The sequence below is a fragment of the Melanotaenia boesemani genome, chromosome 19 (assembly GCF_017639745.1).
Source record: "Melanotaenia boesemani isolate fMelBoe1 chromosome 19, fMelBoe1.pri, whole genome shotgun sequence".
NCBI classification, from domain to species: domain Eukaryota; kingdom Metazoa; phylum Chordata; class Actinopteri; order Atheriniformes; family Melanotaeniidae; genus Melanotaenia; species Melanotaenia boesemani.
Window position 1 is genome coordinate 16,437,448 of NC_055700.1, and position 13,931 is coordinate 16,451,378.

General features: G+C 38.4%; 1 protein-coding gene across 2 annotated transcripts in view; it reads left to right on the forward strand.

Moving 5' to 3' along the window:
- Positions 1-3,655, forward strand: part of gnaz (guanine nucleotide binding protein (G protein), alpha z polypeptide) — a 29,097-nt gene extending 25,442 nt beyond the window's left edge. For both annotated transcript variants that reach the window (XM_041969374.1, XM_041969375.1), the window contains exon 3: positions 1,245-3,655. In XM_041969374.1, the coding sequence (XP_041825308.1) occupies positions 1,245-1,589 (345 nt within the window). In that variant the 3' untranslated portion in view covers positions 1,590-3,655. The remainder of the gene's footprint in view (positions 1-1,244) is intronic.
- The last annotated feature ends 10,276 nt before the right edge of the window (positions 3,656-13,931 follow it).

A 13,931-nucleotide genomic window follows, 5' to 3' on the forward strand; every position in this document is an offset into this window, starting at 1 on the left:
GCAGTCCTCTATCTGACAACCTCCAAGTCACAAGCTACTGGCCACTCGCCACATGCCAGCAGCTGCCACGAACAGATCAACTTTCTTTTTCTTTGTTTTCTCTTATACATTCAACATCACATGAGTACAGACTGTAAGAAAGGCTCACAGGGCCATGCATGTCCACACACACAAACAGATGATTTGCAAGGTTTTTTTTTCTTCTTCTTTATCCACACTTAAACTACCATTCTGCTAGCTAAATGTGGAAAATCAGCTCATCTTAAAAGATTATCTCAGCATGGCTGATCATTTATTAATGATTTTGCATGTAGTAGAATCAAATGAGCTACACGTGGCTTAGTGTGAAAGTTGTAGATCAACTTATGGCTAGTTTGTGTGCAGGCACTGCAGGGATCATTATTTTTATTATTATAATTATATTTTTACCTAACTCATGGGAAAAATAAATTAAATCTAATGTGGTTGTAGGGAACATATACACATGTTTGGATTGGCTCAAGCATGTATCTACAGACAGTTAAATCTGAAGAATTTGCGTTGAGTTATAGTACATTTAAAAAGGGAAGATTTTAAGGATTTAAATTATTCACAGTACCACAGATTTAAGGTGCCAAGTGAACAAAATCCATGCAGCTCTCATTATCCATTTTTAACTGTTGTAAGTCTCAAGAGAATGGTGTTTCTGTGAAAACAGACTACATGAAGTTGCAGCCGTCTGTCCTCAGTGTGCACCACCTGTCTATCAACAGTTCTTGCCTCCACACAATCCACTCAAATTTTCATCCTCACAGCATGAAGTGTCCCAGTAATACATAGAAATAGCTCTGCAACGCTGCAACATGCCTTCTGTGACTGATCATTTCACAATTCTGGGCTTAGAGAAATTAAGTGGCAGTTAAAGATGTAATCAGCTGTTGCAGAGAAGAGTTCAAACACAGGTCTTTGTCTGTCTGAGTTTTAAATCTCTGTTGATACAACAGACGAGCCATACCTTTGGTTAATCAGGTGGATATCTCAGACTTGTGCGCCTCTCGTCTTTGTTTTTGCACAGAAATCTTGTCAGGGTCTTTTATGTCTAATTTTCTCACCTGAATGTCAAATTGTGAATCTTTTTGCATGGATGAAGTCAAACCATGATAATAAACTGTTGATACGGGTTGTTCCTTTAAACTTGTTAGTATGTTTTAACTATGAAAGGGTTTTCCAATGATCTGATCTTTTCTATTTCTGTGCCCACACAGAGCCGCATGGCCGAGAGCTTGCGTCTGTTTGACTCAATCTGCAACAACAACTGGTTCACCAACACGTCACTCATCCTCTTCCTCAACAAGAAGGACTTGCTGGCTGAGAAGATAAAACGCATTCCACTGACAGTGTGCTTCCCTGACTACAAAGGTCAAAACACCTATGAGGAGGCAGCTGTCTATGTGCAACGGCAGTTTGAGGACCTCAACCGCAACAAGGAGACCAAGGAGATCTATTCGCACTTCACCTGTGCCACTGACACCAGCAACATCCAGTTTGTGTTCGACGCTGTCACGGACGTGATCATCCAGAACAATCTCAAGTACATTGGGCTATGCTAGGACCTGACACTGGGTGGGCGGTTGTGGGGATGGGGTGGGGTGAAGCGGGCAACTTGGCAGCAGTTGGCCCGCCGTCAGGCTGGAAAAACAAAGGCCTGTCTGTCTCCCTGATGGTTTATCTCTTTAAAGAGGTGCAACAGAGAACTGGAAAGGAAATGAGGTGGTGAGATGGTCAGGGATGGACGATACTGTAGATTCAACTCAAACAACAGAGCTGAAGGGCCGTGGGCAAGATGGGATTTTTACCCTATGTGTTTGCACTGAATATGAGTATGCAGAGACACCCAAACACACACAGAAACACAAACACACACAGCAACACACATTCTTATAGTTTGCTCACACAAGCGATCAATGGATCAACAGCCAAGCTCTTGTTTGACAAGGCGACACTGGAATTTTTAGATAGCTACTCCAGCCTGCCTGTCAAACCTGAGATTGAGAGTAGGTGTGTACTGGCAGTTTTCTTTACTCATGTCTCCTTTATCTTATTTGCCTGAGTCAATTAATGCTGCTTTACAAAAAATAATCTGGACAGAATCAATGCTCTCTTTTGGATCGTCACCAAACAATAGAAAACAGTGAGTGCACTTGATGAGATGTAGAGAGAGCCTTTGTTTCTGGGGGGGGAAAAAAAAGTCAGTAGACATGATGTCACAGGGTTTCTGCCTACAAAAGGAAACTGCCACAGTCTAAAGTTGGAGTAAAATATGTTTTCTACACACACTTTTTGTTTGTTCCCCTGGTTGACCCTCTATGCTGCCCCTCCCCCCATTTCTTTAATTTTTTTTTTTTTTTTTTTTTTGTGCTTTAAAAAGAAGAATATGTCTCTCAAGCCTGCCCTTAGTAGCAGGTCACTGACTTAAAATACCAAGAGTATGTTACACTCGGCAGAGTAAAAAGTATTTATGATCATTCCAGTTTCCAGAAAGAGAAAAATAAAAAACAGTGCCAAGATCAGTTTGTAAATAAAATCAGATCCCATCCATTAATTTTTTGCTTTGTTTTTATGGACAAAAACATTAAACCATGCATGATTTTGTTACTTTGGGATACTAATATATTTTCTTTGGGATTATGTTTCTCTTTTCCTAGGTTTTGAATAATATATAAATAATATATTCCCTTATATATATATATATATATATATATATATATATATATATATACATATGGAAGTCGAACACTGTGTACGATTGTACAGTTGTCAGAGAGGAATCTATTGAAAAAGAGATATATCAATATAATAATGGTTAAAATAATGTTATGATGAAGATGAAGAAGATTACAGTGATATTGGTCATTACAGTGCTGACAATGAAAATCTCACTTTAAAGTTAGCATGAAAGGAAAAACTGGATCAAAGGAGAACAAGACTTTTGAAGAATAAAAAAAAAAAAAAAAAGAAAAACCACAAATTGAAATTTCAATCTTCCTTGCATTATCTAAGTGGAAATTGTTCAACAGTCAGTCAGTATGATGTGTAAATATACTGTAAGGTGCACTCTTTGTTCAAATGAAAATAAAGGTTGAGTTGGGATACTGTTGGTGAGATAAAGAGAGCGATCAAGGAGGAAGATGTGTCTTTACTCCTCCTCTTACCCTTTCTTTTCAGATCAGAGAACAACTCAGCCAAGGGCTTCAGGCTTGACTTTACAGGATGTCCACTACAACTAAAAGCGAAAAACATTGACATAAGAAATATATAAAAAAAGAAAAAAAAAGAAAAAAAAAAGGACAATAACTATGAATAAAACAACTTATGCAAATTTTTATGGTGTAGTGAATGTGTGTTTGGGTGGTTGTTGTGTCAACAGTGCTTTAAATGTGTTTGGGATGGGAGTGTTCACACTGCCAGAAGCCCTCTGGGCCACGATCCCTTCTTGTTCTAATTATGCATCAAATGATTTGCAATCTGTAACAGGACGTTCTGTCCGAAATCCAGACTTCCATCCTTAGTGTCCAAAATCATGACATAAAAAGAGTTTGTCCTCTCCGTACAATGTAGCCACTGGAGCAAGAAGAATTCAAGCATGAAGTATGCAATTAAATTACTCCTGAATGAACTTGGCCTCTGTGTGATGGGATGGCAGGGTACAGTGGCAAACAGATTCCACTCTAATTACGCTATAAACTCTATCTGACCCAACAAGTCTGCGAACAGGTCCATCACAGCCCACAATAATTCTTCCAAGAGTTAAATCTCAAAAATATTACGCAAACTCAGGACACACTAAATGCTTTAAATGAAAAGGAGAAAGAGGAGATCAAACTTTTTCTAAATATTTATATGGAACACAGACGCCCATAAATAAAAGAAAACTGCAACCCTGTTTTTTTTTAAACCATTAACATATAATCTGGAACTTGTGCTTGTCTTATTTTAATATATATGCTTGTGTTAAAAGCAGCTCCGGTCATGGGCATATTCTTTTGGGACAGATCAAAGCAGCAATGGGAATTCGTAGAAGAGATGAACATTAATAAAAATGGAGAGTTTTGCTGAAATCATGCCTTGTGACTGTCATGTGGTTGGCGTCTGTGCCGGCTATAAAAATGACTGAGTTACAGAATGGTTGCTAAAAATAAATCTAAGGAAGTATAGAAATGTTCTGCATTTGTTTATTCCAAAGAACCGGGAGGTAATTTTTAGTTTATTTTTAAGTGCTAAACTGCTCAGCAGTGGGTCTTGGGGTTTGTTCAGGACGGCGCTCTCACATGGTGGCACTGACAAACAGCCAATGGAGTTGTATCACATAGATGGAGACAGGATTAATACTAGTAATAACAGCTTAATGCTTCCCAAATACATACAGGAGAAGCAATGAGGCCTTTATAAAAGTTACAATTAAGGAATAAATCTATTTAAACAATATTTCTTTTATGCATTTTAAACACGTTTATATCTACATGTAACACCTCCTCCATCCTAATAAGCATCTTTATGGAGATGCATCACTGGTTTTGAGGATCTGGGGAATGGTTACTCATTTGTCACATTTTCTGAGGCTTTATTAATTTGTCCAGTGAGAACAATCTACAGTCTGAAGTGACCTGCATCCTCAGTTAGCACGCTGGGTTTATGCATCCTGCTTCCACCAGAACAGTTTCACTTCCACGATGATGTAAAAGTGGAATGAAATGCCGCATGACTGTTCAAACTGAGGTCACTTTGAGAAAACATCCAATTTGTATCTGATTAAGTAAGAAAGTGACTTGGGTCTAATTTGAAAAAAAAAAAAAATCATATTTGTGTAGTTTAGACTTTGACAAAACAGACAGATGTGGTCATACAGAGAAAAAAGTCGTACGTACACAATCCCCAAAACTTTTGATGAGGTTCAGGTACTCCTGGCAGGCCACAACAATTCAGATGAGAAATTATGCAGCACACACTACTAGCTTTTTAATGTTTGCACCTTTTTCATTTAAGTTTAAGTAAGGTGATTAAATAAGATAATAAAACAATGTAGTAAGGCTTGCACGGACTGCAATTAAAATAGCCGTATCAGGACAATAGTACACATAGTCCATGAAGCATAAATATCATGGCTTTCTTTAAAACAGACTCTTAGAACATCCACATGTTGGAAAAAAAAAAAAAAAAAAAAACTTTCTTGCTTAATTGGTGACAAGAACCACTCCATTGCAAAAGATATTAAAATAAATTAAATTCAGTTAAATCTGTATGGTGTTAATTTACGCCAAAACTCTAGGTAGTTTTTTTTAAAATGCGGTTTAACAAAATCCCTGTATAATCCAATCAAATCCATTTAACTGCAATCCAATTTTAATTTACTCAAATCAAACTTCATTCATTTTAGTCCAGTTCATCATAACTGTGTCAATATAATGCCAAAATCATAAAAGGTTGCCTTGCAAAGGAAATTATTAGATCATGTCAAAAAGGACAAAAATCTGCCTTTAGATTCAATGAATTCATATGAAAGTTATGAATGACAACAAATGAATAATCAAAATAATTTTCATTTATTGCCCGTTAAGTGAATGGGTATGAAGCTGGGGTGGACTGGTGTTTGGACACAGTTGTTTTGTCACTGTTCCTTCTGTAAAAGCAACGACATATTGTTTTACACCAGCCTCAAGCGGACTAATGGCTGTGTTTTCTGTGGTTCAGTCAGCAGTGGTACACTGAAGTCATGGGAGAATTTAGCAGTCGTGATCACATCCCTTTTTATTGGGGTCAAAGGGTTTGTAAAAATGAAACAAAATCAAAGTACTTCTCTTAAATTACAGAATTCCATGACGACTTGGACTCCATCCAAAATGAAAGAGAAGACGTGTCCAAACCTTTGACCTGTTCTGTGTTTTATGCATAGGAAGCTTATTATAAACGTTAACAGCCCAGTCTCAGAAGAAAACTGTCAAACAATTGTTTTCCCATCCTTTAAGTCAATACATAAAAAGTATCCTCAGTTTCACACAACAGCCTTCAGGTGACATGATGCCAACCTGTAACCATGTTTATATTAATATTTAAGGGCAGTCATACATTGTTCTTGACATGCTTGACATACTATAGTGTTTGCAACAGAAAAACATTTTCAGAACCTTAAAAATGAGACAATTTTACAATGTTTGAGCATATAGGAGAACTTTACATGAAGCAAAATTTAATCATGTTATCAATTTTTAAGCCAACTTTATACATTTTAGCCTTTTAAGAGAAACAGCTATGTTTTACACTGTGGGCTGATGAAGCTACTACACAATCTGGAGTGAGACTGCATTGAGATTAGCAAATATCTAAAAATATCTTGTTGTCCTTCAGCTCGCTGGTGTGTATCCTCAATGAAATTTCAGGTGTAAGTCTTGGGCTATTTTCCTTTTGCAAGTAGAAGAGAAAAACTCATTTGCTTCTTTGAGTATTAGATGTTAGAAACTTAAAATATCTAATTTATATATATATATATATATATATATATATATATACAGTATGTTGCCCAGTATGTTGCCCTGTGATGGCAGCTCTGAAACAGTAAATATCTTTAATCTTTGACATGCTCCATAACCATCTTTGAATTATTTAGAATTGAAGACAACCTGCAACAAAGAGAAAGGAAGCAAAACAAACAAAAAATAATAATAAAAAGAAAATAGAAAATAAGCCCTTTCTATAAGCGGCTCTTAATCCTGCATGTTACTGACTGCTGCTTCTTTTTTTTCTATACAAACTTCCACTGGACATGTCTCGTGATTCCTATTTTACATCCTGCCCTCAGCTCAACTCTCATTACCTCCTACCAGTTGACTCCTGTCTGTGTCTCCTCCGTGACCTTCAACTTCCTCCCTCCTCTCTTATCCCCCCTCAACCCTGGATCTTCTTCTCTTTCCGCTGTCTATCTGCCCTCACCTGCTCCTTGGCTGTAAGCTGCCACGTGAATCAAATGGACAGTAGATTATGGGCAGCTGGAGGAAAATTCCACAAGCTTGCTTCTCTGAACAGTTTTAGTATCTCATCTCCTCCTTTATTCTGCCTTTATCTGCTGGCAAATCTGGCAGAAACCTCTAGAAATCTAGTTTTCTACTTCTGATCCACAGAGAACTTGTCTGTCCTCTCCTTTCCTCTTAGTTTGGCTCAGCTTAGCCTTTCTTTCTCCGGTCAAGGCTCACAAAGACCTTTGGTCTCTGTTTCTTCCTCTAAACCCTGGAACATGAGCTTAATATCTGCTCCACAACTACTCTTACAAGAAGTATTTAAACACTAGGGGAATGAACATCTGCCCCAATGAACCAGCTTTATGTCCTTTCTGTTCTGGACCACTGCTGCTGATCTGCTCTATATTCTGATGAGTGTCATCAACCCCTCCCTGACATCTGGCTGTGAACCATCTGCCTTATAGTCAGTAAAAGCTGCTGTTCTCCACACAAAACCTTCCCTTGACCAATACAATCTCTGTCATCATTGACTCTGTTCAGAGATTTCACTTTGTGTTTTGGCAGTCTCCACACCCTTGTGTTCAGTTTCAGTCTAGACATGGATATACCACAAGACATCATATTTTATTGCTAGGAACATTAATTTAATTAAGCTGAGTTGGGCTAGTGTTGTCTTCTGGTTAATATGAATGTTGAAGTCAGTTCTTTTAATCCACAACAATGTCCACATTTTAGGCTTTATATTTGAAACCCTCTTGTAACTTCAAGAAGAAAGCAATTATTATTGCCATGTTAAATTTATTGTGCTGCTAAAACCAACACTCTCTGCTGAAGCCTGGATGTACTGAAAACAGATCTGACCACAACTATGATGCTGTTTAAAGCCCTGAAAAAAAATCTATCAAACTGTGCTTTGAGGCAAAAGACAAAAATGTGGGCCAACATTCCTCTGCTGAAGTAAAAAGGATAAAATGCTGTTTTACTCAGCAGCAGTCTGGATATGATGGCACATAATATCAGGTAATAAAGACTAAATCTTGAAAATAAGGCAGAGATTTGGGGATAAGTCACACAGGTGTTTATAAAATTTGAGCTGAGACCTAATCATTAAAAAAAAAAGAAAAACCCTGACAAGCTGGACACACTTGTGATGTCCTGAACACTCCTATAGTCTAAGGGCTTCTAAAGGAACTTTCTTGGATATAACTGAGATGTTAACAGGGGAGTTTTCAAACATCACATTTTACCTTTTTCACTACTATTTCAGTTATTGTTACAGATTTAAATCAAAGTGACACTGGCTACAGTACATATTAAGCCCAACTTTTTCAGTGCACATAGCTAAGACACAAATTAAGAAACTAAACAACAGTATAATAAAACCGCTGACAACACTAGCAAGTGCATATGATACAAATAGCAACCCTCAGGAGCACTACTGGGCAGCCAGCCTGTGATCATGCAAGTCTTTACTCAGTGCCATCTAAACCAGGTCCTTATGGACAGAGACAGACTGATTCTAAACTGGCCGTAAATGAGTGTGCACAGTTGTCTGTCTTTGGCAAACTGTCCAGGGTGAACCCTACTTCTTGCCAAGTCAGCCTGGATAGGCTCCAGCTCCCTGCAACCCTGAACAAGCTAAAGCCAGTATAGATAATTGATTGATTTGCTGAATTAAAGTCCATTGTAGTTTCTTTGGCCAAACATTCTCCAAATCATCAGCTTAAGACAACATACCATATGACTGGTAGCTCATTAAGTGGGTGAAACTTTTTTCCCCTTTTATTTTAAGTGGTGGTGCTCAAAAGTAAAGCACACAACTTTCACAGAGTGTCTCTTTAGCCACTCCACTCTATTCCCTGGTTAGGCAAACACTATGAAAAGCCCCTCGTGACCGCTTTAATAAAAAGCATGCTTCACACTGAATCGAGATACTTGTCCAGCTCTTAGGACTGTAAAAGAACATGGTGTCTGTTCCTATTTCCTTAATGCTAGCTTCTCTGACGCTAGTTTCTCTTAATTGCCATCATTTGTGGCTATGCTGTAGCAATTACTCTATCCCCTAACACACATTAGGTGTTTGAGTAGTATGGCGTTTAGGGAATATCAGGGTGAGTAAAATTAAACTTAATAACTTTACCTGTGATTTCCTGTCTTGTTTGTGCAGACCAGCAAATTTTTCCATAATCATGGAGCTACGAGCAAGAACAGACAGGACAGGCTACCATGTGCATAGGGATAATGGTACCAGACACCATGCCTTAAAGGTAGTCTAGAGGGAACAAAAGTCTATATGATTGAGATTAGATAGCTGGGGACAGACACTCATATCATTCTGCAGACAAATGATGGTGACATGAATATGCTTTTGCTGCCATGAGTCTGCAACTGAAGTAAGCATGGAACAATATGTGTCTTATTTTTAACTGATAAGGCACCAGACACAACAGCATCTTTTAACCATTGATAGGTGTTGCCTTGCATGCCTGCACACCTAAAAAAGATGACACATTTTAGTTGGGTTGAGTCAGTAAGACAATGTTAAACCCCAGTCTGCACTGCTTTTATCGACCAAGTTCACAGTGTTGGTAAAAGAAGAGATGATCCCGTTCCAACATTATCTGAAAACATTTGTTATTATTAATCTAAAACCAAAAATGTTCACAGAGTGCATCCTTAGTCAGTCATTTTGGCATTTTGCAGTTTTAATGAAAATGATCCCCATCTTCAGCAAAACCAGGTCCTCAACCAGGTCTGCTCTGAGCAAAACTGTTGCAACTTTTCACTTTTTTTTTTAGAAGAAAAGCAAAGGATAAGAAATCATATTTGAAAACAGTGGCCCAAAAAGGCTGACTATCATTCTGGCTTCCACAGCATTCCTGTTTAACTAGCCAAGATATTGCTAGCTAACTAGCTATCATTAGTTAGCGCTTTCAGTTTTTGTTTGATGTTAATGGACCATATAAAACCATAGATATGATGGTTTGAATTTAATAGGACAACAATACTTACCTGAGCATAAAACTGGGATGGACAGGTGCATAGGTCTATCCACAGGTATGGGATAGTCAAAGTATTAAAGCAACCAACATAAGTCTCAAACCTCTCAGGATTGTCAGGGCTTTGTTGAAGGATTACCACAACAAACAGGGGTTACCATTAAATTGTAAGTTTAAAGTTTACATGTCAGTTCTAGTGATAAACCCCTTTTTACCATGATAGCTGACACAAATAAATAACTGCAATAAATCTTGAATGATTATATCTAATCAGTATCACTCGTGCTCTACAGCAGCAGTTCTCAAACCTTTTGCAGTTACATGTGTCATAGCTCATGATGTGATTTCTTGCATAGTAAAAAGAGTGCCCTTATAGAAAAAACACATGTCTCACCTGACCTCATGTGGTTTTCCACATATGAAACACATGTAAGACATATGTGGAAAACATGTAAAGCACATTTTGCAAATCAAAACATGCGGTTTTGGAACATTTTCATGTAAAAACCCATATTGTTACATGTAAAATTCCCATTTGTTTGAACAGTACATTTTAGAAACATTCCACATTATCACTCAAAATAATAGATCACATTTTTCATTTACATGAATGCTGTGACCAGAGTAAAAGTCCTCTTTCCCTCAAATAGTAAATTATATTTTTTTTGACAAATAATTTTTATATACAAAATTCCAATTATTATTCAAATTAAGCACACAAATGCAGCTATTTCCTGATTTTTCTTCTATTTTCCTCTATTGCAATGGTAACCCTGTGCTTCATAACTTGAAGACATGTTTCCAGTACCTTTTAATTTTAAAGTCAAATGTTCAATGACTTCATGAAGGTCACAAAGAATTGGTTTCAGAAAAACAATCCACTTGCCTTCTTGTTTTCAAATTCTGGGCATTGTGCCCTCGTCATACTTTATCACCCCAATTTAAAAATGTCTCTAATATCAGTAACATGATCTAACCAAACCTAAACATTTAGATCATGTCAGCCATCATTTAGTCAGTTCTAATAATAATAAAAATGGCATTTATTACAGATTTCTACAAAGAATATCCATCCATCCATCCATCTATCCATTTTCTACTGTTTATCCGAGGTCGCAGGGGCAGCTGCCTAAGCAGGGAAGCCCAGACTTCCATCTCCCCGGCCACATCGCCAGCTCGTCTGGAGGGATCCCGAGGAGTTCTCGGGCCAGCTGAGAGATGTAGTCCCTCCAGCGAAACCTGGGTCTTCCCCAGGGTTTCCTCCCGGTGGGACAAGCCTCCACTTGGGGCACCTGGTGCATTTCTTCCCAACCTGGAAAAAAACCCTCCACCCTTTTCCAGCTGAGGACCATGGTCTTGGATTTGGAGGTGCTGATTCTCATCCCAGCCAATTCATACTTGGCTGCGAATCGCTCCAGCGAGAGCTGAAGATCATGGCCTGAAGAAGTCAACAGAACCACATCATCTGCAAAAAGCAGAGACCCAAGTCTGAGGCAACCAAATTGGATCCCCTCAACACCTCGGCTGCATCTAGAAAATCTGTCCATAAAAGTTATGAACAGCATCGGTGACAAAGGGCAGCCTTGGCAGAGTCCAACGCTCACTGGAAACTAATCTGATTTACTGTAACAGTCTTGCCCCGTCTAAACCCTGGATCTTCTCCTTTGGCACTGGTTGTACAGGGACCGGACAGCTCATACAATAGGGTTTGGCACTCCATACTCCCAGAGCACCCCCACAGGAGTCCCTGGGAAACATGGTCAAACAACTTCCCCAAGTCCACTAACCACATGTACACTGGTAGGGTGAACTCTAATGCCCCTTCCAACACCCTGAAGAGGGTACAGAGCTGGTCCACTGTTATGCGACTGGGACGAAAACCACACTGCTCCTCCTTAATCTGAGATTCAGCTTTCAGACAGACCTTCCTCTCCAGGACCCCGGAATAGACCTTACCAGGGAGGCTGAGTAGTGTGATCCCCCTGTAGTTGGAGCACACCCTCCAATCCCCTTTTTTGAAGAGGTGGACCGCTATCCTAGTCTGCCAGTCCAGGGGAACTGTCTCCAGTGTCCATATGATGCTGCAGAGGCTTGTCAACCAAGACTGCCCTACAGCATCCAGAGCCTTATGAAAAACCACCCCCGGCGCCCTGCCACTGAGGAGCTTTTTAACCACCTCAGCAACCTCAGCCCCAGGGTCCCCGGATTCTGCTTCCTTGTCAGAAGACGTGTCAATGGAATTGAGAAGGTCTTCAAAGTATTCCTTCCACCGACCCACAGTCGGTGGAAGGAATATGAGTCGAGGTCAGCCCCCTACAAAGAATATACTGATAATTATAATTCCACACAGTTTTCCCTATGTTTCCGACCATTTATTCTAAACTTGTGGAATGAAGCTTTGGTGTTTCTGAAAAATCCACTCTTTCAGCTCTGGTTTATACATTTGGTCTACAACATTTTTTTATTACAAAAAAGATCTGTTGTATCACTTTTTAGCAAGAGGGTGGCCTACAAGTAATGGATTACCAAACATACTTACATTAAGTCTACATTTAACTAATCGTGAAATATTTTTGTCCTTAAACGTGAAGGAGTTCAGTTAGAAAAAAACTCATATTTTGTATTCAGCACAATTTTTTGTCAACATTCTGTGAATTACATCAACATACATCCTGGCTCTGGATAATAACAATGAATGAACTGACTGAAAATGGGGTCCAGGCAAAAGTAATGATTGGTGATTCTGATTGGGTTCTTGGCCCAAGGGAAATTTATAATTAAGCTGCCAGGGCGCATCTGCTGCTTTCATTCATGGATCCATAAACTCCAGAGAATGGGAGGAGTTGGGGAAACTCATGGTTTTGCATTTCCATTTTTTTTCCCCGTACATTCATTTAATATAATATTGTTAAATGTTGCACAGTGGAGTACATTAAGCATTTAAGAAGACTCCAGTGCTAATGTGGAAAAGTGAGTGACTGAATTCTAAAGCCTGAGAAAGCCAACACCTATAAGAAGAGGTCCAGTTTGCCAGATCTGATGACACAGATTATGGCAATTGCGAAAGTAAGATAATGAATAAACTATTGCAAAATTAGTCTCTCTTAAAAAAAACAAAAAAAGAAAAAAAAAAGAAGAATTTTGCTCTTGTAGTGCATTATTAGCAAGTAGTTTTAAGCCATTTCCAGTTAGCACAGGTACAATCTTGGATGATTCACAGATCCTTTATCTAACCAGTGATTAGAAATGGAAACCTTTCCCCATAGCAGTTCCCATCATATTAGGCCTCCTGCACTACAGTTGCAAACCACCCTGCCTCCCATCACATCTTCAACAACTTACCAATGTAATTTCCTGCTATCGTTTCCTTAAATCCATTAATTAGTGACCTACCATATACCATTTGCAGTTTGTGGTCCTGCCTTCTCAAGGACTGTTACTCCTTGGTTCTACTGCTTTTCCTGACACAACACAAATGTCTTTAAACTCACTAACAGCTCCACAACAGATCCTCCCACAGACTTAGCCAGTTCTAAACAAGTACTTTCTTATTGTTTTCCAGTCTGGCTTCATCTACCACTTTTTACTCCTACCTCTTATCCCAGGAACATTGACTTCCATCAGGGTTAACCCCAGGATGGATATACAAACAAACATATAAAATATCAAAACTACTATTACTACTACTACAACAACAACTACTACTACTACTACTACTACTACTACTACTACTACTACTACTACTAATAATAATAATAATAATAATAATAATAATAATAATAATAATAATAATAACAACAACAACAACAACAACAATAATATATGTGTATATATATATATATATATATATATATATATATATATATATAGTGTGTGTCAGAGCTCTCTCTCCATTTATTCTACTGTACTTCACAATGATGCACCATTTTTGCAGAGATGGATA